Source organism: Thamnophis sirtalis, unplaced genomic scaffold (genome assembly GCF_051295495.1).
Source record: "Thamnophis sirtalis isolate CommonGarterSnake01/CBP01778 unplaced genomic scaffold, rThaSir2_p1.2 scaffold_4, whole genome shotgun sequence".
Lineage (NCBI taxonomy): Eukaryota > Metazoa > Chordata > Lepidosauria > Squamata > Natricidae > Thamnophis > Thamnophis sirtalis.
The window spans coordinates 79975088-80000482 of NW_028261384.1; the positions used below are offsets into that span (position 1 = coordinate 79975088).

The following is a 25395-nucleotide window of genomic DNA, read 5'->3' on the forward strand; positions in this document are numbered from 1 at the left end:
TGCTATCACTTCATCCTTTATTAGCATGATCATCTACAGAATTCTTAGATGCACTTGGATTTCCATGCACTCTAAGCCGATATATGCAAGTATACTTAGGATGGCCCCAGTTGTTTATTACTTTCAGCTTTATATATCTCATCAATTCAAAAGATTCATTCTGAAAAAGAGAGAGATTTTTTTAATTCTGCCATTGCTTAATTATTGTGATTAAAGGTAATTACAGGTAATATATTTTTCTTGCAATATGTCTAGTGTGCACAGAACACTAACATAAAAATAGCACGTTTATACAATAGGGATAGTTCTATATTCACAACTTGCCTCAAGCACTCTCCTTCTCATTCTTCTTCCGTATAATTGGAAGGAATATCAATCATGACTTTATTTTAAAATATTGGTTTAATGCAGCTGATTTAATAAACTATTTAAAAAATCACTAGAATAAGCAAAATACACACAGCACATAAAAGCCAAGATTTTTCTTAAGTTATTTATTTTACAGATTCTAATTTTACATTAAGAGTTCATGGTCTGAATTAAAACAGTATGTATATATTAGAATTATTTCTATATCTTTGTAATCTATATACACTCCTATGTATGTAGCCCTCAACTTAAAACTGGTCACTTTGCAATCATTCGAAATTAAAATGGACCCCCAAAAGGTACTTATGGCGCAGTCCTGGAGTTCTGAAGCTGACACCCCATAGTCACATGGCAGCATTTTGGGAACTGAGAAACTGCTCTGCATTTATAGCTGTTTCAGGTTCCTGCCATCAATTTACATTTTTACATAAAACTGCCGTTTACATCTAGTTTCTGGCAAAAAAACACCTGTAGCAAACAATGGGTTGACCTAACCACGGTGCTTAATAACCATGTTTGCTTAACGACTGCTGCAAAAAAGGTTGCAAAGATTGAGTCAATCATGTGCGATTACCTTTTTTATGATTAGTAAAATAAGACATTAGAACCAAAACAATAATAATAAATGTAGAGAATGTGCACTCGTCTCTTGAATTTTCTCTAGAAAATCTTTGTTTAGATTGATTTCCAAAAGACCGTGAGTGTGGCTACTGTTCTGACTTTAGGATACAACTGTTCTGTAATCCAGGGACTGCAACAAAATAATGTGTCTGCAAATCGTTGCCCCCAATCACTCCAAATGCAGTTTTTTTTTTAAACTATGGAGGTACTAATGAAGGCATGTACTAAATGAGTTGATTCCATGAGAAGGATGATCCTGAAGCTAAAAACCAAGTTATAAAGGCGTTTATGAGTAAAAACCAGCATTTTAAACTCAGAAGCCAATGGATAAACAATGTGGGTCCATAACAGATGATATGTGGCAATGGTGGTTCTCATCTGCCAATAAATAAGAATCTGCCAAAGTAAAATTCTAATAATCCCTTATTCTGCCCAGGCAAAAGAGAGGGAAATGCAAAAACCTGGCATTTCACATAGGCATCTTACTGTTCATTCATTTAGCACTAGATTGGGATTTAATGTAAAAAGAAATTAACCTATCCAGAGATCCTAGCCTTTTTCTTTTTTATCTTATGGAAAATCATGATGATATATAGTTATGCTAACTGTATGGATTACTATAACTGTTCCCCTGGTCAACAGCAATGTTTATTAAAATTGTGTGGAAATTTCCCAACAACTTCTACATACTTTCAACTGGAATGTTTGAATTAAGAATCCATCCATGGCATATGTAAACTGACCCAAGAAAGTTCCTTGTTCCTCTTCTTCTGCTTTTAGCCCCTTTTGGAAAGAAAGGATTTATTACCAACAATCATGACATCATAGAGCATTCCATAATAGAAGAAAGACAAAGATTTTATCTGTTTTGGAATCAAATCTTACATAAGTAAGTAGTTAAATTGTGGACAAGAATTTTTAAGGCACTAATATGAGACAGTTCATGGTTTACTAGCTATTTATTAATGACCCAGTGATATCCTAATTAAAGAATCAATTATTTAACTGTACAGTTATCATCAACACTACTCAGAAATATGAAGCAAAAATATAATTATTGGTTCACATATTTCAGCAACAGATATAGTTCTTTTATCCCGAAAAATGTCAATATAGGCTGAGCAATTATACAGTGCCTTTGAAAGACCAATTTGCAAAATGCACTGGAGTACAGTATATGCATTTACGTTTCTATCCATGCAAAGACATGTGCACACATACAAAGTATCTCTTCAGTGACCATTGGACTTTTTCATTGTATTTTGTGCCATTTACATATTAGCTTTCTTAGAATAGATAGCTTGATATTTGACTGTAATCAAACAATATAAAGTGATAGCTCCTTCAATTTGTTTTGTCAATTTTACGTCAGAAAGTACTATAAGATTCACTCTAATTAATGAATTAAAGCAGTTTAGAGTGGATAGTTAAATCCATAGAATTAAATTTGATTTTAATTTGTTTTCCTTCATCTAGTCCATAATTAACTTTGTGTGATGCTTAGGAAATCTCTTTCTTTATTAAAATTAGGTGGCAGGAAGCAGTCGAACCAAGTTATTAATATGCTACGTGCACTACATGCCAACGTTATAAATTATTTCCTGAGTGATTTCATATAATGTTAAACAGGATAAAGGAACACAAGCTTTCAAAGAATTATACTTCAGCAAGAGGGGATCAATTGATATTCCATAGTACCTTAGGGCAGGATGAAAAGCAATGGTGGAAACTCATTAGAGGGAGATCGAACCTGGAATTTCCCAGCTCTATGATTCTATTATTGTGTCTATGCTTGTCAAGATCTCGGAATATAAGACTTAATGTTTGTTGGTTTGTTCATTAGTTTAATAACATAATAAAGTGTAAAAAATATGTGTGCCATATTGGGATATAAAATTGGGATATTGGGATATCAAATATATTGGGATACATATAAAAGCATGTTCAGATATAAAAAATATTTAATGAAATGATCAAATACAATCATCTTCTTGATAGTTGATCCCAATCTGATCTAGATAGCAATCTCTCAGACCTAAACAACAACAATCATAAGAATGCAAGTTGCAAGTTAATTTTTACTTAAATTTAGTAGATAAATTAGAACATGATGCTTACATAAATAGCAAAATCTTTGGGAGCACTAGAGATCTCATCTGTGGGGGAGATTTTCTTAGATATATGTTGTATTGTAACAGCTTTTGGAATAATTTCCTTAGCTAATCTGATAACAGTTTCACCTTGACTTCCAGGAAAAGACCAGCAGTTTCCAAGATGGTAATTGGGCTTAAAGAGAACACAGAGAAAATTCTGAATAATTTAAGCTTTCTACTGTTTACATGTTGTAACTCAGTCAATTACAAAAGATTTAATTATTCATTTTCATTTCTTTGGTTTGAGATTCTGTTTAATAAATGACATTTATTACATGAGGTGTTATATATTTTTTGAATGTCACTTGGAACACTTTGAAATACTTCTACTGAAGAAAGAAAGTTTTAATAAATGTTCAGGCAAATCAGAAACTTCTAAGAATATCATCAAGACTCAGCTGTTCAAACTACTGTAATCAACTAGAATCCATGTCATATGCTAAATAAATAAACTAGAACCAAGCATAAACCAAGAATCAAGAATTTGAATCCCAAAGTTGGCAGGCAGAATGTGGCACAAAGAACCAATCAGAAAGCAGCTTGACTAAAAGCCAATCTGAATTCAAGACATGTGGCTATAAAGACTGAAGCCCAAGCAGTTGCCTTTGGTTTGCATAGTGTATCACTTTGCCTCTGAAGATTCTAGCCATAGTTGCCAGTAAAATCTCAAAGAATCTATTCTCCATCTAACAGTCACTGAAGCCTGAAGCCTAACACTGCCTCCCATTACTTTATGATTATTTATACCTGAAGAATTACATCTGGTGATTTCACAAAAGGGAATATAATGAATGACATCCAGGAATAGTTTCCATCAGGATAGTGGTAGCTTCTAGTGGTTCTGGCCTGAACAATACTGGCACCTAGAAACATTGCATTACAATTTAATATCTCATCATTTATCTATTTTAAAGAATATTATATGAAAAAAAATCAGGCATACAAGACTAATGCCATTTGACATCAAAGAGACTCCAGAAAATATAAACTCTGTTACAGTTTATGTACAACAAACAATTAGCAAACTCCTTCAATACATAATATTGGGGATGGGAGATTCTCCCTTTTTTTCTTTACAGTATGTCTATAATTGAACTGCATCTGCTATCATCAATGAAGAATAACAGAAAATGTACCCTGGGGAATAAACCATTTGCAATGCATATTTATATTTATCCAGATCATTAAAAGCCATATTAGGGTGATTTTGATATTATTGTTGCTTAATTTATCATTGTAGAGATAAATATATGCAACTAGCCACCATACATTTTAAGTGCAACAAGATGACATAAAATTATTAGCTGCATCTAAAATACATCTACCTTTTGAATTTATTCTGAGTGAAATGCTATGGCTGTCTAAAATAGAAAAAACAAATATTTAATGGGCTACAATTCCTTTTTGTCTATCATGTCTTAAGCTCCAGGATATTCCTAGAGCTCATTCTTTTAGGAGTAAGTCTAAAAAGACAGTAGCTGGATGTAAATATTTTCTGATAAGCATTTAGTAAGAAAGCTGGAAATCTTGCTACCAATTTGCAACTTATAAGCACTTGTACAATTTCATAGTAAACATCTTAGAACTTGCATATTAAAATATGTGCAAAAATGCCTTTGAAAACTTTTCAGATATTGTAGTTGATATTCATTCTAACAAACTGCATTATTAAAAGAAGTAGTACAATGATTACATGAAATACTTGGACATTTCTTTTAATTTAATAACTGAAATACATATTATAGTTTATACTAAATAAAGCTGTATTATATATGAATAGTAGAGATTTCCAAATTCTAGATATGTAGTTTAGAGAATAGCTGTTGCAAATACCTGTAGATTGGAGTGCATAATCTGGCATCTGAACAATATCTTCATCCAACTTTTGTTCTAATTTTTTAAGAATCTTTTCAATATTCTGTAATGGATAAAAGATAAAATTAAAAGTCATCCATTACTACATCTATAACTTTGGGAAAATTTAGAAAAGGTGCCAGAAATGATTTTAAAAAATAAACCCAAACATTAATTGCAACTTTCCACAAATGTTGCATCACATACATCACTTATGACATGGATTGCTACTCCACAAGTGGCACAGGTAATAAAAAATTACACACAAATAAGAATAGGAAAGTCCATGCATCATGCCTTCAGTCTACCTGACTTCATTGTGCTGTTGCCAGTTAAGTATGCTCAAACTCAAGACTAAGTAAAAGGACATGAAAAAAGTTTACTAGCGTGCCAGGATTTGATTTGGTGAATTTGGTTATATTGGTTTGGCACAAATATGATTTCTATCAATAAAATCTTATGAGATCTCTTACCCATCTTGTAATGCCTTTGCTTGCATATCCTTCTAATATTTGACCAACTGTGTTATAAGCAATATTGTTCATAGTCAATTTTAGATCTTGAAGTTGTATTTGCAGGTTTTGCTTCTGCTCCTTCAGAAATTGGATTTGAAGTGCCTTTGATTGTAAAATGTAATTAGCTTTCCTAGGAAAAAAAATAAAGGGAAATTATACATAGTACCATTCTTCATATTCTTTACTATGTCTATAATCATTTCATTTTAGAAACTATGAAATATAATAATAACAATTCTGAAAATTTAGAAAATATATTTCATCTGTATATTGCATGATATGATTGTATTATGAGGAATGACTAATCTTTGTCCTTGCCTTAACATAATATTAATTTAACACTATTCATTGAATAACTTGGAATCCATTTACAGAGGAACAAACAAGTTTTTAATGCTGTTTTTCTATCCAACTGTAGCCCCAGAAACACTCAGCTGTTATATAGTTAAACAGGCAGGTTAGAGCAGGTAACTTCAGCCAGTGGAAACAAGCCAATGATACACTGAAGCCATCCATTAAGCAGTACCACAATGGCATTGTTATGAAGAATTAGGCAGAAAGGGAGGGGGAATTATTTAACCAGAGCAATGACTTAACCATTGTTACAATTATTTTCTAAGAATCACTGCATTGGTAGGGGGCTAATATAACCAACTGTCATTCTTGGTTTGTGTGTAAAAGTGTTTTTTCTTCCATAAGCAGAAGTAAAGATACTTGCAAACTATAAGCATAAAATAATTTTGATGTTTTCTTACTTTAAGGATCTCAGGTCTTTGGTTCCACTCTATATATCAAGGAAAAAAATACATCCAAATTAAAATATGCATATTGTTTATTTTAAACTGCAGGTAGGAAGTGTAATTGAGATGAGCTTCTTATACTCCTTGTTACATCAAAATCCTATTTAAATAGAATTGGGAACAACTATCGCTACATAATTGTTTAAGTTTATTATGGACAAAGGTGGACCAACTTGTATATAATATTAACATTTTAATTATGTGGGAGAGCATAAGTGCTAATTGGTGAAAATAAATACATTCAGTCCTTTACCAAGAGATGAAGTTTTCAAGCTGAGTTCAGCTCCTTATCAAACGTTGGCCACAGCATAAAACTGCTTCACTATTGCCTTTTTGTGGGACACTTTATGGCTTTCAAGTTCCGCATATAGACCTAGAAGCAATCCTTTCAAGTACTTGGGAGTTGATCTTCCTAATAACCAGGATCAGCTAATCTCAAAGGTGCTTTTTCAAGAGGCAATTGGACTTTCTGGTTTTTCTTTGAAGATGTTTCTCTTCTCATCCAAGAAACTTCTTCAGCTTGAATGAGAAATGAAACATCTTCAAAGAAAAACCAGAAAGTCCCGTTGTCTCTTGAAAAAGCACATTTGGGACAACCATGACCTGGATGATTGAGAATCTTTATAGACATTCAGGATCAGCTAAGAATTTTTTTTCTGATACTCAAAATTTTAATCAAGTGTTCGAACATTTTTACAACCCAAAATTATGGTTCATGCCAATGTAGACCACATATAACATTCTCCCAGCACACTGAATGTTTTCAAAGTTGCTGTAAAGAAATTCCCAAATGTTAATTGATCTAGGGGAAAAATTCATATTTTAAATAGGGTTGATATGACTACTTGTTCCCATTAATACTCATCTAGTTAAAAAAAAAGTCTGATAAAAATTTTCCTGGCATTAACGTCCTAGCCTTTAAATAGATACAGAATCAGAAAAGTAGCAGTAGTAAGTTTGAATACCATAATATTAAGTAATGCAGCCTAATGCCTCTAAGTCAGGAATGGCCAATTTTGGAATGGTGGCTTTGTTGTTTGAGCAATGACACAATGTGCAGGCACATATGATACAAGCAATTTTCTCCTTTCTTACTAGGATGTGGGTAGAGTCTCCCTGGTTTATTTTCATCAAGGCTATCTTAATAGTTGTTATGTTTGCCTTCTGAAAAATAATGGGAAACGATAGTGATTTTTAGCATTTCTAGTACGCAGAGTTATAACATGATTGGTAGGTCTCTGAGGGCTGAAAAAAAATCAGCTGCTGAAGCCCACCACATGTGATCCAATCTGATAGTGAAGGTACTGGACTAGAAGCAAGAAAATCTGAGTTCTAGTCCTGCCTTAGGTATGAAAGCCAATAAGGTGACTCTGGATCAGTCACCCTCTCTCATCTCCAGGAACACAGCAATATCAAACCACTTTTAGGAATTACTGTCTAAGAATCTGCAAAATCTTCAGGTAGCTGCTAGGAGTCAATCTTACGCATAAGAAAAATACACTGTAAGAATTACAATTAATTCCTGTTATAGATAACTATAATGCATACAATACTGTACACATTTTGGATCTGCTGGTAACAGAGATTGCTGAATAATTAAATCAATGATAGGAAATCACCTGGATGAAATCACAAATAGAGCAGTCTTTCCACTCATCTCCAGACAGCCAGTTTCCATCAAGCAGTCCCAGGTAAGTAGCACCTGTTAAAAATGTTTTTTAAACTTTCTATTTAAAAAAGTTGATTTCACCTTTCCTCTGCAAAGTTAAAATTAACTTTTATATCACATATACCTATTTCAGCAGAAATCTAAAATAGGTAAAGTATTTAATTCTTCAAAAGTTTGTTTGATCAATATTTTTAACCTTGTTTAACTTCCAGCTCTTTAGCATGATTGATTGACTATTATACAAAGAATTTGCAAACAAATGTGAAACTTTGTTATATGCTGACTGCAGGAGAATTCTTTATACAGAAACAATGAAAAGAAACAACAATCCCAACAATGGAAGAATGGATACAAAAACTGATGGAGTTAGCTTTAATTAAAGAAAAAATATGTCCAGTTTTGTTTCTATTTGGAAACTGCGTCTAGACTTTTTGCTTGAAGCAAAAAATATATATCTGATTTTGGGATTTACTAATCAGATAAATTTGTTATTGTAGAAATGAATAGTGTATATTAAGTATGTAAAAATATAAAGTTGAACCTATATTTCATTATTTTTATCCTACTACCCTGAACAATGTAGATAGTTAAGAGTGTATTTAGTTCAAGATTGTTCTAGTTGCACAACGAGGCTAGTTGTTCAACCTCCCATCTGTATGCAGATTCATTGTTGTCTCGAATGAGACCAATCACTGTTGTATCATCTGTAAACTTCAGATGTAAATTAAAGATCCTTTTAACAGAGGGATTTTTTGAGATGCAGTCGTTGGTATATATAGAGAAGTGGAGAGAGCACACAGAGGGGCTCCTGTGCTAATTGTACAGTTATCTGATGTGATTTTGCCTAGCTTCACCTATTTCCCTATTTTCTTGTTGTTATTTGTGTTTTATATTGTGATAATATGATGTTAGAATAATGTTATAACATAATATGATATAATATATATATATAGTACAGTATAAATCTAAATACAAGATAACATAATTATAAGCTTACCAAACAGCAAGTGGATTAGGGTCACCCAAACAACAATTTTCTGAATATGGCTCCCGCTAAAAGCAACAGAAAACAAGAAAAATCAAGAATTAATCTCACAATTATTTGGTTCCATGTCCTTAAAATCCCATTGTGATATTCTATCTTAATCTTCTGTTTACTTAATTGGTTTTGTAGGATAGACTTTCCAGAATAAAAAGATTCAGGAGACTATTACAGGTAGTCCTCAGCTTACAACCAAAACTGACTCCAAAATTTCCATTGCTAAATGAGACATTTGTTAAGTAAATTTTGCCCCATTTTACAATCGTTTTTGCCATAGTTGTTAATGAATCACTGCAGTTTTAAGTTAGTAGTAACACAGTGGTTCAGTGAATCTTGTTTACCTATTGACTTTGTTTGTCAGAAGCTCGCAAAAGGTGATCACAGGACCACAGGACACTGCAACCAATATAAATATGAGCCAGTTTTCAAGCATCCAGATTTTGATCACATGACCAGGGAGATGCTGCAATAGTTGTATGAAATTTGATCATAAGTCATTTTTTTCAGTGTCATTGTAACTTTGAATGGTCACTAAACAAATTGTTTTAAGTCAGGGACTACCTGTACATAAACAGGTGACTGCAATGATAACTGATATCTGTGAAAAGATCTGTTCTCTGCCTTTCTGCATCACAGAAAAACTATCAGAAAGAAAATCAAAAGTTCCCATTCTATTGTATGTGGTCTTATATTCATTTTAAATGAGAAAATTTAAATTTACTGAAATTTTATAACTCATCTCCATCCTCTGAATAAATCTTGGTAAAGGGACTCATAGTACATTTGGAAATAATCTCTGCTAACTTGCAGTTGCCCAATGCCAACAAGTTCTAGTTTTTGTTCCAAAGTTAAAATTTACTTTAGCTGAATGTTTCAATCAGAAATAAACTTAATACTTTTATAATAAGGATTACTATATCTGGGTATAAAAATATATTTGCTGTTTTCAAGTAGTTACCTAGATTTTTTCTGACCTGCACCTGATAGCTTTATTTTGAAAATCTGGCTCTGTGTATTCATGAAGATGTATGCCACTAATACAAGATCTTTGCGCTATTTGCTAATTTAAAAAAAGGAATCCTGAATTCTTTACAGGACTATTTCCCAATTGTAGCAACTGAATTTCAACTCCCAAAGGTCTGTTCAAGAGCAAAGTTCTTGTACGAAGTAATAAATACTGAGTAATCAGGCTTATTGCCTTTTCTTTGTAGTGGGCAACTATGTAACTATACTGGTATTTTAAATGATCCAATTGACTATAAAAATATTACTAACACTAGGGTGTCTAATATGGTATCTTTTTGGTTGTAACTATCATCTTCCTACTTCATTTTTTACATTCAAAAGTATAATTTAAAGCAGCATAAAAAGTAAATTGGTGTGCTAAAAGCAAAGCTGACTCTCCATCATCCTTTTCCCTTGGATTCCACACAGATGTTTACAGCTATTTTTTTTAAGTGAGCGGCAGTGGCCCAATGCTTTCTTTATATATATGTACTTCCTTACTTTCTTGTACATATGTATTTCAGGAAGATCTGAAGAACATCAACCTTAAATGGAAGAATGCGGAAACTGTAGCTGCGGACTGAAAACTGTGACATACACTTGTAGCCCAATGTGCTTAGTGCAGGACATAATAATGATAATGATGATGACGATGACAACAACAATAACATCAACAATAACAATAACCTCTTGCCTCAGCAATCATTTTCTTTGAATATCCATGATTCACAAATTGTTCAGTGGGTCAGCTGGGTTAGAAATGGATTGTTGTTGGGGGCGATATGCTGACTCTGTAAACCGCTTAGAGAGGGCTGAGAGCCCTATGAAGCGGTATATAAGTCTAACTGCTATTGCTATGTACTAGGGTAGCATTCCAGCATGAGATTTGGCATGCTTGAAAGAACAAGGATAATGGTGAGCATTAATGGAAACTTTCCTCTAATATAAAAAAGCAAATCACAATTCCTATTCAAAGAAAAGACCTTTCTTTACTAACAGGTGATTCTCATCCATTCATCCTTAAGTGAGAAAAAAATGGTGACTAGTCACCTATAGTGATAATGTTAACTGTTTAGTCTTATTTGCTTAGAAAATGATACTATATGTTTCCGACATTTTAAGAAACTATTTCCTTCCAAGAATCAAATAGCATGGAATACAAATCAATATCCTTAAATTATATTCAGATTTATTCTAGATAGTTTTTATTAATATTTTAAAAAAATGCAAATTAGTTCTGAAATTACTCCTGATGTGATTTGGAGATTTCCAATAGTAGAGATGAAAACATGACTTGAAAAATAGCGTAAGATTGCTAATAAATGCAAATTTAAAAATTAGAACTACTGGATAGTCATAATTTATTCTCCAAAAAGATTCTTGATCCAGTTTACCTTGATATAAAGCAGAAGAGTTTTTTCACTAAGCAGAATGGAGTTATTAGGCTTAGAACTATCAAATTATAGATGAGTCTGAACATACTTCCTGGAAAAATATATAGAAGGATACAATCAAATAATACAATATATGATCACAACACCCTCAAAATCCATGAAAGTTCCACGTGGTTATTTTTTTTCTTGAATTTAGTCAGATATTTTTAGTATATGAAGCTTCTTTGCTAGATCACAATAACTGGCAAGTTTTGAAGGAAAAATAATTTTATTTTTTTGTTTGGAATAAATTTTGGATGCCCAGCTTAAAGCTCTGGACAGCTTACAAGCAATACACAATGGAAAAGCATTATGATAAAATTCCTATAAACCAAATAAATATAATTAAAAATAATTGTAATACAATAACTAAGGCACCATATAACTAGCTCAAGGACATTAGAACACATATTCAGCTTGTCTAAGTTCTTTAGTTCTGGATGAAATTGTGCTACCCCAGAGAGATCTGGTGTGCAATCTGCACTCAATCACTCAAGTCCCTGTCATCTTACACGTGGACTACTGCAATTCATTTTACATTGAGCCATCCTTGAAAAGAATCCAGAGGTTCATTTGGTGCAGAACCCAGCTGAACTGGCTGCCATTTGTTTCCAGGTACAATTCAACATATTGGTTATCATCTTTAAAACCTTCATGCATAGGTCTAGCATATTTGAGAAATTGCTCAAACTGATTGGATTACCATCCCACATCTCTCAGCAGAAGGGGCATGCTAAAGATCTTGTGAGCCAAGAAATTTCAGCTGAAGAAGAGTCTTAACTGCCATGGCTCCCACTCTTTGGAACATCTTGCCTCGAGATCAGATCCAATCCTACCCTTTTGATCTTCCAAAAGGCCTTGAAGACGTAGTTATATCAATGAACGTGGGGTCCTAATAAACACTTTGCTCCCTCTATCTCCATCCTTAGTTTTATTTTAATTGAATCTTTCAATTAAATACCTTTATTTATTGTTGTTTTTTTTACTCTGCATTGATTCAATGCCTATGAACCACCTAGAGTCACTTTGGGCAAGACTGGTGGCATACTAATAAATAAATAAATATGTATGTACGTACGTACGTACGTACGTACATACATACATACATACATACATACATGGCTTTAACTGCATAACAAACTACTTAGTTAACATATGTTAAAACTCAGCAGTGTTTTTTTATTAGATTGTTTGCAGAATTCAAAAAATAAGGCAATCTAGAAGCAGTCAAAAGCAGTTTCCTGCCAGTGATTCAACACAATAATTTTTTTGAACAGAACTTGCTATATGAAAACACTCTGTGAAAGTCATGTAGCCTATATCTTAATCATACGCCACATGCTGTCACTGCTGATTCTAGAAGTTAGATGTATCTTTCATAAGCATTACATGTGTTTTTATTCTGCCCTGTAAAGGCCAATATAGTACTCATATAAAACAACAACAATACTAACATCATTCAAATGCCAGAAGAAAAATAACTAACAGAAAACAATCAAAGGATTTGCCATTCCCATTATCCCAATATATGTCAATGCTGTGACAGAGAAATGTACTTCCTAGTTTTTATTAAGTGATATTACTTATGAATGAGACCTGGAGCATGTTAACTCAGCCCAGTTTTTTGGAAGGCAAACAAAAAAGTACTGTAATTCTTGACCTTTCCTACAGAATATTTCAAATTGTGGCATAAATTCAGATATTAATTAAATTGGCTTAGTAATTTTGTTATTTTTTTGTGTCTTTTTTATTGATAAGTAAAATATTTTTGTCAAAGTTAATTCAACTTTTGTTTGGGTTCACAAATCTAATGTAGTAGATTCATCAATTTCCAAAAATTAGTTCCATTAGTTTCAGTGAATCCAATCTTAATTAAAAAAAAGGCTGGATCCAAATTATAAGAACTTACTTTTGGCTGGGGATGGAAATTGTGCATTTTTTCGATTATGACTGAAGAGAGGGTGGCTATCTGTACAGCTGCAAGATAATTTTTGCCCTTGACGTAAACTATGGAATGAAGAAAATTTTATAATGCAAAAGAATATAAAAGCATAAGTTTTTTCAGATTAATCAGATTGAATTTTTTTTACTTAATTTAGCACTTGGGGGCTAACAACATACAATAACTCATGAAGCATCTAAGATTGCATAAAGATTATCACAGGTCTGCGACTAAAAAGCTGTTTGATTATTTTCATCTAATTTCCAAGTATTTTGGTGTGCTGAAAACAAATAAAATATTGAAAAAACTCCTATACGTCATGATTTGCCACAACATGCAAAATTGTCTTCAAATTTATCATTTTTTAAAATTTAAAGTCCAAATTACTATTAATTAATTCACATAAGTGCATCTAAGATATAAAAGGCCAAAAAAACCTTAAAGAGTTTGTCCGAGTTAGGTAAAAAAAAATATAGCACTGTAAATCTGATGGTCAGCAATATATACATAAGCTAAGCAAGTTTTAAGTCTGTGCTTCTAATGGTAGAAGGGGTTAATCTTTCTTGAAGAATCCAGTGGGAGACACAGGGCAGATAGCAGCATCTCCGGGCAGTGCTGGGGGCGTGGCCAGCACTGTGACGTCTTGCGTACAGAAACAGAACTGCCCTCTCCTGCATGCCACACTTGTGCATGAATCATCATCAGGTTCTTGGTTCTAGGCTGTTCACACTTTTTCATCGCAATTCATGTTAGCTTGTCATTCTTCAACCACTATGTTATGGCTCCGCGAAAGTGTATTAATTCGTCAGACAGTTTCGGTTTCATCTGTGGTGAATATACAGTGTTGAAGCAACAGCAGAATATTACAGACTTTATGAAAAAAGTATACTTTGCATACTTTGGACTAAAAATTGGAGATCAGGATAAAGTTTGGGCGACTCATAAAGTGTGCAAATGGTGTGTTGAGGACCTCCAAAACTGGTTCAATGGTAAGAAAAAATCTTTCCATTATGGGATTCCTATGGTATGGCAAGAGCAAAACAACCATAGTGATGATTGTTACTTTTGTTCATGCGATGTGAAAGGGTTTAATTCCAAATGAAAGCATTCCATTTCATACCCCAATCTTCACTCAGCAATTCGTCCCCCATGGCACAGATATACCAATACCCAAGCCCCCTGCTACCTTAGAAGAAATACCTAGCTCTGATGAAGGTGAAGTCATACCTGAACCAGATGACGAATCAAGTTCTGACTTTGAAGATGATACAAGACCAAAATTGTTTTCTCAGGAGGAGATGAATGATTTGGTAAGAGACTTAAATCTTTCCAAAGATGCTGCTGAGTTACTCGGATCAAGGCTGAAAAGCAGGAATTTATTGTTGCCAGGAGTGTCATCTTCATGGTTCAGACATCGTGAAAAGGAGTTCCTTCCTTACTTCTCCCAGGAAGACAAGTTGGTTTATTGCATCAATGTCGAAGGTCTGATGGGTCAATTTAAAATCCAATATGTTTCAGAGCAATGGGGTCTTTTTATAGATTCTTCAAAAAGAAGTCTCAAAGCAGTTTTACTCCACAATGGTTTTTACCCTTCCATACCTGTAAGTCATTCCATACACTTGAAGGAAACCTACGAGACCTTGGAATTGGTTCTTCGTAAACTTAAATATGAAGACCATGGTTGCCAAGTGTATGGGGATTTGAAGGTCTTGTGCATGCTACTCGGGCAACAAGCTGGGTATACCAAATACCCTTGCTTTCTGTGTCTATGGGACAGTTGTGACTGACAAAATCACTGGACCAAGAAGAGTTGGCAGCCGAGGGTGCTAACAGTCGGTGAAAAAAATGTCCTCAGAGAAACTTTGGTACTTTCCCATAAAGTTCTTCTACCACCTCTCCACATAAAATTGGGATTGATGAAGCAATTCGTAAAATCACTTCCAAGAGATGGAGAATGTTTCAAATACTTGGTCACCAAGTTTCCATGCCTGTTGGAGGCAAAATTGAAGGAAGGTGTGTTAGTCGGACCAGACATTAGAAGGCTTATAGTTGATCAAGAGTTTGTCAATACTATGACGGATCCTCAAAAAAGGGTGGATTGCATTTAAAGAAGTCATACAGAATTTTTTAGGCAATAACAAAGATCCTCACTACAAAAAGATCATCCGAATAATGCTGAAAGCATTTCAAGCTTTAGGTTCCTGATGAGTTTGAAAGTGCATTTCCTCCAGTCCCACCTTGACTGCTTTCCTGAAAATTTGGGAGCTGTGAGTGAGGAACAAGGTGACCGATTCCACCAAGACATTAAAGAGATGGAAAGGAGATAACAGGGAAAATGGAGCATTACAATGATGGCAGACTACTGTTGGATGCTTCAGAGAGACATTCCAGATGCTACTCACAAGCGTAAATGCACCAAGAGGAGCCTTACAAGGAAGAAGAATAGAGTTTAGTGTAGGTGAACTCATTTTAGTTCAAAAAAGAATTTTCATGAAAATATTGTAATAAAACTTTAATTTTATAAGTGTGACAAAATGGAGGTCATTTTCGGATTCAGCACACCAAAAAACATAAAGATTATGTGAAATAACCAAAACAGCTCTTGAATATTTTTTTTTTTGCAACCTGTGTTATGATCAGTTAGTTATTGCTTGTCTTTAGTCTCTATCTGTCAAAAATACTGCTTTTATACGTGGGAGCTGTAACAAAGCCAGTATTACATCAAATAACATGTCACTAAATGAATATATACAGATACCTCTTGTTGAAAGTCTATATTGTTAGATGTTTAAGGTTGATTCCTGCACATGCCTGACTTCTATTGTACAGTGAAATCAGAATATATATGATTAAATTACCCAATTATTTTATTCTTCAAATTGAATTTTTCCTCTAACAATTTTCTTACCTCCTTAGCAATATATTATTTAAATGAAATATTTACTTCTTTTCTTTTTTGTAATATCTGATAAAAATTTAGGGCTTTCCTATACAATGAAGATTTAAGATTTAAAGAAATTACTCTTCCAAAATATACATAAGAAATTCAGATTCTTCCATTTAAAACAGATTAAATAAATCCATTACAAATTGTTTTAGAGGATTTTATTACTAATGTTTCTCTACAATAACTAGATATCATGTAGAATCATTAGATATCTTAGTAACTTTCAGTACCATAAGCAACAGTACATTTTTGGATTATCTAAAATACTGTAGAATAGGTTTGGATTCTTAGCCAATCTTTCAAATAGCCATGCCTACAGACTATAGGTTAACTAGGTTAACTATAAATCCATCACAAATAATTTTAGAGAATATTATTACTAATGTTTCTCTACAATAACTAGATATCATGTAGAATCACTAGATATCTTAGTAACTTTCAGTACCATAAGCAACAGTGCATTTTAGATTATCTGAAATACTGTAGAGTAAGTTCTGATTCTTAGCCAATCTCTCAAATTGAGTTGCCTGCAAACTACATTCCAACCTTAAATATCTACATCAGGAGTCCTCAAACTCATTGTCACATCAACCTTCATGAAGTTTCAGATTGGTCATCTTCCCCAAACACTGTATGCAAATAGTTTAATAAATATGACTTTAATAGTGCAATGAATAATAATAACGGATAGGTGCATCGAATCTTAGAGGTTAATACTGACCACTTCAAGGAAGTCTGATCTTCATGGATTTGCTGGAGGAGTGTATCTATAAACTTTGCATTAGGATTCAATTAATATGTTAACAATATTGAAATCTATATTTCTGGTACCATTCATCATAAAATTGCCATGCTTCCTTAATGGCTATCTACGTACCATAACACTGAATGATGAATAATGCACTGACACTAAATATAAACAAGACAGAGATATTCATGATTAAAATCTTAAAATCCTAGAAATGTGATCTAGCCATAAATAGGATGGCATGGTGGCTCAGCAGTTAAGATATTGGGCATATTGGCTGGAAAGGTGGCAGCTCAGGTTCGAGACCTGAGTGCCACACGATGTGGTGAGCTCTCATCCTTGTTCCAGCTCCAACTATAATGTGAGTAAATAAATCTTGACTCAGTTCAGTGGGAAGACAACAGTGCTCCATAACATCATGCTGGCTACATAACCATGTAAATGTCTTCGGACAGCATTGGCTCAATGGCCTTGAAATGGAAATGAGCACTGCCTCCTATATTCAGCAACGACTAGTGGAGTAAAATCCGCAAGGACTTCATAGGTACAGTATGGATTTAAAGTCCTCAGAAATTAACAGATAATCATGTAATCATTTTCCATTTTAACTTATATTTGTTACATATAAATGGTTGGTTTAACACATATTACTAAGACGTAAGTCAAAACCATACTATTTATTATTTCTTAAGAAGTGTTTCTGGATTGAATTCTTTTTTTATTGGGTGTCAGAGATGAAGCTTTAGGCAAAGGTAGTCTGTACACTAGCTCATTGAAAACTATATTCTCAAGGTACTGATTGGTATCACTCTTCAGAGGTTCAAGTTTCATCCAAAATTTTAAGAGACCTTCCAATCCCTTTTGCACATTTTTCATAGAAAAGTATTCCTAACATGAATGTCTTTATATAAGATGTTCCATTTAATTTGTTTAAAACAACCGGCATCTATACACACCTACTGAATTATATTGATGTAGATTCTTGAATGAGCCCGTTTCAGCTCATCAAATTGAACAAAGCAGGTACTGCAATATTCATTTCAAAATTGATTTAGAAAATTGAATACATAATAATGGAGTTGGAAGGTACTTTGAAGGTCTTCCAGTCCAACCCCCTACCCAACCCTCTACTTATATGCTTCTGGACAGATGGCTGTCCTATTTCTTGTTTAAAAACTCTAGTAATGGAGTCCCATAAGTTTTGGAGAGAAGCCATTCTGCTGCTTAATTGTTCTGTCAGGAATTTTCTTCTTAGTTCAAGGTTGGATTTCTCCTTGATAGATTTCCATCCATTACTCAGTTGTTTTAGAGAATAGATTGAGCCCCTCTTCTGTTACAGTTCCTCAGATGTATGTTTCTGTCTTCTCAGAATCATTATTTACTAAAGTGTGATGAAAATATAATTTCACTGAACTTTCTCTTTATGGAGTTATTTAGCATATTTGCGACAGGAGAGAATATTTCATCGCATCTATTTAACAGCACATCAGTTTTAAAATAAATTGGAAATAAAGCATACCTCTCTAATACTTGTGTGTCAGTATCTAGGCTGACACTGCTACAGCTTGCTTCATTAGAATCTTGTATTGAATAAACACCTGTTGAAGTTTTTTTGTTTCCATCCATAGTTTGATTTGATTAATACTTGACCCTGGAATAATATAAATTAGGATTTAAAAGAAAATTAAACATGAATTGCAGTATTAATACATAATAAACTAGACATAGCATGTTTTTTATCCATAGCTAGGATAAAAAAAGTCAATTATGTGCATTATTAAAACAAAGTTCTACATTAAAATATGTCAAGCATGAGTTGCCTATTATTTAAATTTTGAAATACTTTCTTTTCTACAGTAGTATACGAATAGAGTTAACTTGCTTGGAAATTCATTTATTCTAATGTAGGATTCTTTCTGGAGCTTGTACTAAGATTTCAGTTAATGCAACATGTATAAATATTTAATAGAATCATAAAGTATATAAAAAATGGTCTAGCTGTTATGTAGTCCATCTCTAATTTTTACAATGGTACACTAATATTTTTATCCAATTTGCATTATTTTTAAACAAGTTCTTGTAAATGAATTGTTGAATCAACAAATACTACACTAAAAAGATTGTTATAATTTTATTCTCTTGCTTCCTTCTCTCAAGTGGCAGGAAATCCTGTGGAGCAACGTTATAAATAGTTTGTTTCCTTGCAAAGTAAAAATAATGTAAGCTTAAGGGAATTTGATGGTTACTGACAAACATACAATTATATATGTAGAAGGGGTCACAAAATTTCTTTAGCAGAATTACTTTTATCAAATACAAATATATTTCATTTAGATGTCAATTTTAACAAGCACCTTCATTAAAACACTTACACAATATACATATTTATAACATGTAACATAAGCAAGAATATGTTTAGCAATATTTAAGGGAGCTGGGTCACTTTTAAAATAAATGCTTTATAAAATTTAAATTTCCAATTAATATTGACCCAATTTAATTTTTTAATTTCTAATTCTAATTCTCATCTCCTAGTGGCCATGTAGATATAGATATTCGATAGAAGAGAATATTAGTAGCTTAAAGTTGAATTGTGCAGTCCTTGGTGCTTTCTGAGCTTGGTTTTTTCTTGCAGATGTTTGAGTAATCTCACCAGTGCTAATCGGCAGTGAGTTTATTCTCATGTTAATTCTACTGGCTAGCCCAGGGGTCTGAAACCTTAAACATTCAAAGAGCTATTTGGACCAATTTACCATAGAAAACACCGGGAGCCATAAAACCTGGATGGGCGTGGCCAATTTGATATCACTCACTCTCACCCAGTCACATGATCCCCTAGCCATGCCTACCCAGCCGGTCATTAGGGTAGAGAACGAAAACACCGGGAACCACAAAAAACTTTTGAAATCTCTCTCCTTCACTTTGTGTATTTCTCTCTCCCACCAACTCTGTATATATCTCTCTCTCTGCATCGCTCTCTCTGTGTCTATGTCTCTCTCTTCCCCCCTCTCTGTCTCTTTCTCTGTCTCCCCCTCTCTCCCCACTCTATCTCCTTGTCTCTCTCTCTCTCTCTCTCCCTCTCCTTCACTCCCCCTCCCCCCTCTTTCTCTGTCTGTTTGTCTGTCTATGTGTGTACATATTTATAATGTCTATGTGTGTGTGTGTATGCCTGTATCTCACTCTGTGTGTGTGTGTATATCTCTCTGTCTCTCTGTCTCTGTATCTCTTTTCTCTCTCTTGGAAAGCTGGCCACCCTGGCGAGCTCTCCTTGGGGCTCTTTGCTACTACTTCTTTTTCTTCTTAGCAACTTTTTGGAAATCTGGGCTAGCTGAGGAGCAAGCATGAGCCATGGAGGACTTGACCCCTGGGATGGGCCGTGTGAGGTTTGGTGAAGCCAGTCCCTTTTTCCCACTGCCCTTCTTTACTATTCCAGCAGAGAGGTGCTGCCAGAGGCTTTGATTAAAAAGTGTCCTCTGGGCTCCCTAGAAATATATTCATTTATCTACTGATACCTATTCAGGAGCACTTTGGGCCACACCTCAATGAGGGGAAACAGCTAATCATGTTATTTCTCATCTTTTTCAACCATTACTGCCTTGGGCAAACCCTCCTCTTTAAAAACTGATAACTGCCCGGCCTATTCTTCATTGGCCTTCTTGCAATTTTGTACAGCCTGGAATATTGTTCTTACTCATGGGCTACCCTACAATTCCATAGGTCAAGCCATCGTGGAATGTGCTAATTGGTCCTTTAAGGACTGTCTTCACAAACAAATAAAAAAGGAGGGCTCTCGGGTACCCAATTTGTCATGGGTAACACAACAGGTTAAAAAAGTATTATTTACCTTTAATCAATTGAATGTCTCCATTCAAAATTCAACCATTGATCACAGACACTTTCAACAGAAAACAAGCTTGCCTCCCCTCCCCCCCAGTATATTATCGGGCATTACCAGACAAAACATGGCTAGGGCCAGTCCCTCCGATTACTTGGGAACGAGGATATGCTGCTGCGTTTGCTCCTACAGGATCCTTGTGGATTCCAGCACATTACCGTCCATCCAGCTAAGGATGTTGTGGCACCAGTCCCTGAATCCAGTTCCAGAATTGGCCAAAGTGACTCTACAGACGACGCAGTGGCCAATATGATCTCATCGGCCCAGTGGCATGGGGAGATGTGAAAAACCTGATAATCAAAGTGCAGGCAGTGCTGCAGCAGCAACAAGTGGAGTAAATCCTCGAGAACTTATGCACTGCCATTTTTGTGGTTTTAACTGCCAATTCCTTAGCCATAATTTGTTTATGTTTGTTAATTTCTGCCCTCTATGACAGCAGCTGTCATCTCACCCAAACACTCACTTGAGCAGCGAATGAAGCAAAACGTATGAGTGCAGCTAGCTAACATCACACAAAATGATGTCTTTTGCTTACCTGAATTGTATGACATGGAAAATTTGCTTTCTACATGCTGTTTGTACCCGGTCTTCAGTAATTCAAAACTTCACTGTCTTGACTAGATTTCTATTAAATGAAAACTTTGACCATGGGACTATATCTAGTTGGGGTTGATTGCCTATGATCCACCCCCTGACACAATTGCTTTGCACACCCCAGTAGTAGTAGTCCCTGAGAATATAACATGCACAAAAATAGTTAATTGTACATCTTCAAGTAAAAAACCCACTGTTTTCATATTAGTTCACCTGTTTTAAACTGTACAGCTTTTAAGGCTTCCTTTAATTTTGTCCATGTTTGCCTCCTGTAAGGATGGGTTTTTTTTACATGTGGTCAAGAAACTTTTAATTACATTCCTGCTAATATTAGTAAAGCACAGTGTTGTCTCAGCCGGTTGATTCCTATTTTGCTTTCCAAACAGCAAATTCACTCAAACCACCCTCGACGTGGAGTCACTTGTGACTCTGAGACAACTTTACTTAATAAAGCGGAATATGTAGCGTTGGCTATATCTATAATGGGTATGCCAGAACTTGCTGCTTGCGCTCATCTTAACATTAATGCTGTTGCGTGCAATTTGGCAAAAACAATTAATACTACTTCTTCAGTTATTTCAGCAATTAACCACGAGTTGCAAGCTTTGTGAAAGACTATTTTACAAAATTGCACTGCTATTGATTATTTGCTTCTGCACCAGCACTTGGATTGTGAAAGTTTCGAAGGAATGTGTTGTTTCAACCTTTCAGATGAATCACTCACCATCCAGCACCAGCTCAATATTTTACACAATTTGGCCTCTGATTTGAAAATTGATACTTTAGGATCTTGGTGGGAAAGCCTTTGGGCTTGGTTGCCCACAGGCTTATTGGGAAATGTCCTACATTATTTAGTCATTATTTGTGCTCTATTGATTGGTGGGTGCTGTTTTGTTCAGTGTCTTCTTTCCTTTTGCAATATATGCATCACAGCTTTTTGCCCTGAAACCCCTCCCACACTGCCTCAGGGTCAGGTAAATTCCCTGTATAAGAAACTGCAAGGATGTTCCTCTCCTGATTATGACCCTTTCATTAACCCCTCTTATGATACCTTGTCTAACAAAATAGAAGAGAGTGAGATGTAGAGATAGAGGTCATATAAAGGTAGAAGCCGTGTGCAGCAAACTGCCATGCCTCAGTAACTGTTTACCTCCCTTTTATTATGAGAAAGATGTAATTAGGTATAGGATCCATACTTTGGGTTGTATGTATGGGAATGCAATGGATTATAGGCACTGCATTACAGCCTCTGCTACATTTTTTATTGGATTGGTATTCACTGGGATGTAAATTTTCTTTGTCTTCTTATAATTCTTTTGTATTTTGTATATAGCAATAGCAATAGCAGTTAGACTTATATACTGCTTCATAGGGCTTTCAGCCCTCTCTAAGCGGTTTACAGAGTCAGCATATTGCCCCCACAGTCTGGGTCCTCATTTCACCCACCTCAGAAGGATGGAAGGCTGAGTCAACCTTGAGCCAGTGAGATTAGAACCGCTGAACTGCAGATAACAGTCAGCTGAAGTGGCCTGCAGTACTGCACCCTAACCACTGCGCCACCTCAGCTCTTATGGGCTGTCCATATATTGTGAGCTGTCCATATATTGTGAACTGTGGTTCAGTAAGATAATGATCATTTGGTCTTTCTTTTAGTTTTTGAAGACTATTCTGCCCTCTGCTTTGATATAAATCTTTGATATAAATCTTAAAAAAAGACAGGTCTCCTACAAAGACAGGTACAAGGTGTGAAATGGGGGGTCACTTTATATAAAGTTCAAACATATTGGATTTGGAATGTGTTCTCATTGGCTAGCATAATTTAAGAAATAAAGCATTTAGAAAGCATGTCTAGCAACTTTGTACATTTCTATGTAACAACATACAACATTCTAATATTCTTAGCATGATCTTATTAATGACTAATTGAATATTCAAGGTTGTGCTTCCAACATTATAATGAGTTTTCAGATTATTAAAGTTTTTAGTAAATTTCTGTGTACCATATTTTTCAGTGTATAAGACGCTCTGGAGTATAGACACATTAATCAAAGGCACTCCTGTTTCTAAAAACATGAGCCTCCTGCTCCCATCAATACCATAGCCCAGTCAAGCTGGCTTTTAAAAATCTTAGAATGACACATGAATTAAGAAGTAATTTGTTCAAAAGGCTGTTAGCATTAGTTCCACCTCTACAGCAAAGCAATTCATTTTCATCGCTTTAGTGGTATTTTTAAAACTACAATCAAATTTAAGTAAAATATTCTAGAATGGGACGAAAAATAAAGATGAAAGACTTAACCATAACCAAAAGATGGAAAATGAGTGGTATAGTACTCTTGCTGGTCCAAAGATCGGTATATTCCACCTTTTAAAGAGGCATTTAAAAGTTATCTTAGATAACTTTGGAAATAATTTATTTAAATCCATTATTTGTACTTCTATCATTGTAAGATTTGTAACAGTTCCAAGATTTAAATCCTTATTTGATTAAAATGATTCAATTTACTTTGTTTCTCATCCTCCATATACTAAACATGAATTGTTCCATTTTAGTTATTGCTTTGTCATTTTCTGATATTACATTACTATAGTTCTGCATTAATTATTTTCACTTTTAATTGTCTACTTTTAAACATTGCAATTGAACTTAAAACAGTACTTGGAAAGCTTGGGAATGGATACATCTTCCAACTGCAAATAATATCTGGAAAGGAGAGGGTAACGTGTACATTAACACATTATTATTATTATTTTACACACGCAAACACAGGTCCGCATCCCGCCAGTCTCTCTTGCCGCAAAGGCAAGAAGGGTCCCGTGTAGTTTCGCAGCGATCCTGAGAGCCATGCCTCCCTTGCCTCCCAAGGCTAAACATCTTTCAGCGGACAGCAAAAGGCTGGAAAATGAGGGTTACGCCAAGGAGCCAAGGGAAGGGCGACTCAACGGCCCTGATCTGAGGGCAGGAAGGGCAACCGTGCCTCACCTCGCAGGGATGAAAAGCTCCCACCGCCGCTTCTTTGCCAAAGCAGCCAGCAATCACCGGCGTCGGCCCGCCTTCTGATTGGCTGAAGGGAGGCAATTGGGGCCGCCTCTCTCTAATCTCCTCATTTTTCTCTTCGCGCGCTCCCGGGACCGCCAGACCAACAGCCAGCGAGCGGCGGAATGTTTTGTGTTGCTATAGCAGCAGGGATTGTTGTTGCAGCTCCTTAAGGACCGCCGCCCCCTTCGCTTCGCTTGCGTGACTCGTCGTTTCGCTTCGAACTTCGCGGGCGGCGGGAAGGCGCTGAGTGCGAGAGGTTCGGCCCCCTCTTCCCTGACCCCAAGCGCTACCAGCAAGGCGGGCAGCGGCAGCTTCGGTGAATGTCGGTGCTGGGCGTGTGAGCGAATGCGTTTGCCTCCAAGGATCCTCGGTACACTTTTTGCCGGTCAGAGGAGAACTTAATTCACAATAAAGTTTACAAATACGGTAGAGCGAGAAGCACCCCCTCTCGTTTCCTCATTATTTTTGTCACTCGTGGGAGTCCGCCTTATCAGAGTCAGGGAAATAGTTCGTTTTTTCCTCACAACATGCTTGCGAGGTAGGCAGCCTGGCCTTCCGAGAATGACCAAAAACATTGGTCTTCACGGTGTGCCCTTGGTTTTGAGACCAGATCTTTCAGGAGAGGATTTTCTTTTCCTGAAATAATACTGGTGAGTTGATGGGATTAAAACTCGGAGAACTTTGGATATTGTGATTTTGTGTCTGTGTCTTTTTTCTCTCCACACCCCTGCTTCTTTTGTTTCTTATCTGGGGAAAATTTAGGGCTGT

The 25395-nt window shown here is 35.2% G+C and overlaps 1 protein-coding gene across 1 annotated transcript; it reads right to left on the minus strand.

The window, feature by feature from the left end:
- SUN3 (Sad1 and UNC84 domain containing 3) lies at positions 1-25043 on the minus strand. Its single transcript, XM_087711858.1, has 13 exons — positions 24571-25043; positions 18618-18749; positions 13371-13468; positions 11423-11513; positions 8979-9034; positions 7932-8014; positions 6268-6296; positions 5471-5642; positions 4977-5061; positions 3891-4006; positions 3109-3276; positions 1681-1773; positions 1-160 (listed from the first exon to the last, which is right to left on the minus strand). The coding sequence occupies exons 2-13, from the start codon at positions 18722-18724 to the stop codon at positions 11-13; spliced, it is 1248 nt and encodes a 415-aa protein (XP_087567984.1). The 5' UTR covers positions 18725-18749; positions 24571-25043; the 3' UTR covers positions 1-10.
- Between the last annotated feature and the right edge of the window lie 352 nt (positions 25044-25395).

Excerpts from the sequence above, each read along its gene's own strand:
- SUN3 (XM_087711858.1), bottom strand. The coding sequence starts at position 18,724 with ATGGATGGAAACAAAAAAACTTCAACAGGTGTTTATTCAATACAAGAT. Across the intron at positions 3,277-3,890 it reads CACCAGATGTAATTCTTCAG|CCCAATTACCATCTTGGAAA; the intron begins GTATAAATAATC and ends GTTCTCTTTAAG. Across the intron at positions 1,774-3,108 it reads CCAAAGATTTTGCTATTTAT|GGGCTAAAAGCAGAAGAAGA; the intron begins GTAAGCATCATG and ends TCTTTCCAAAAG.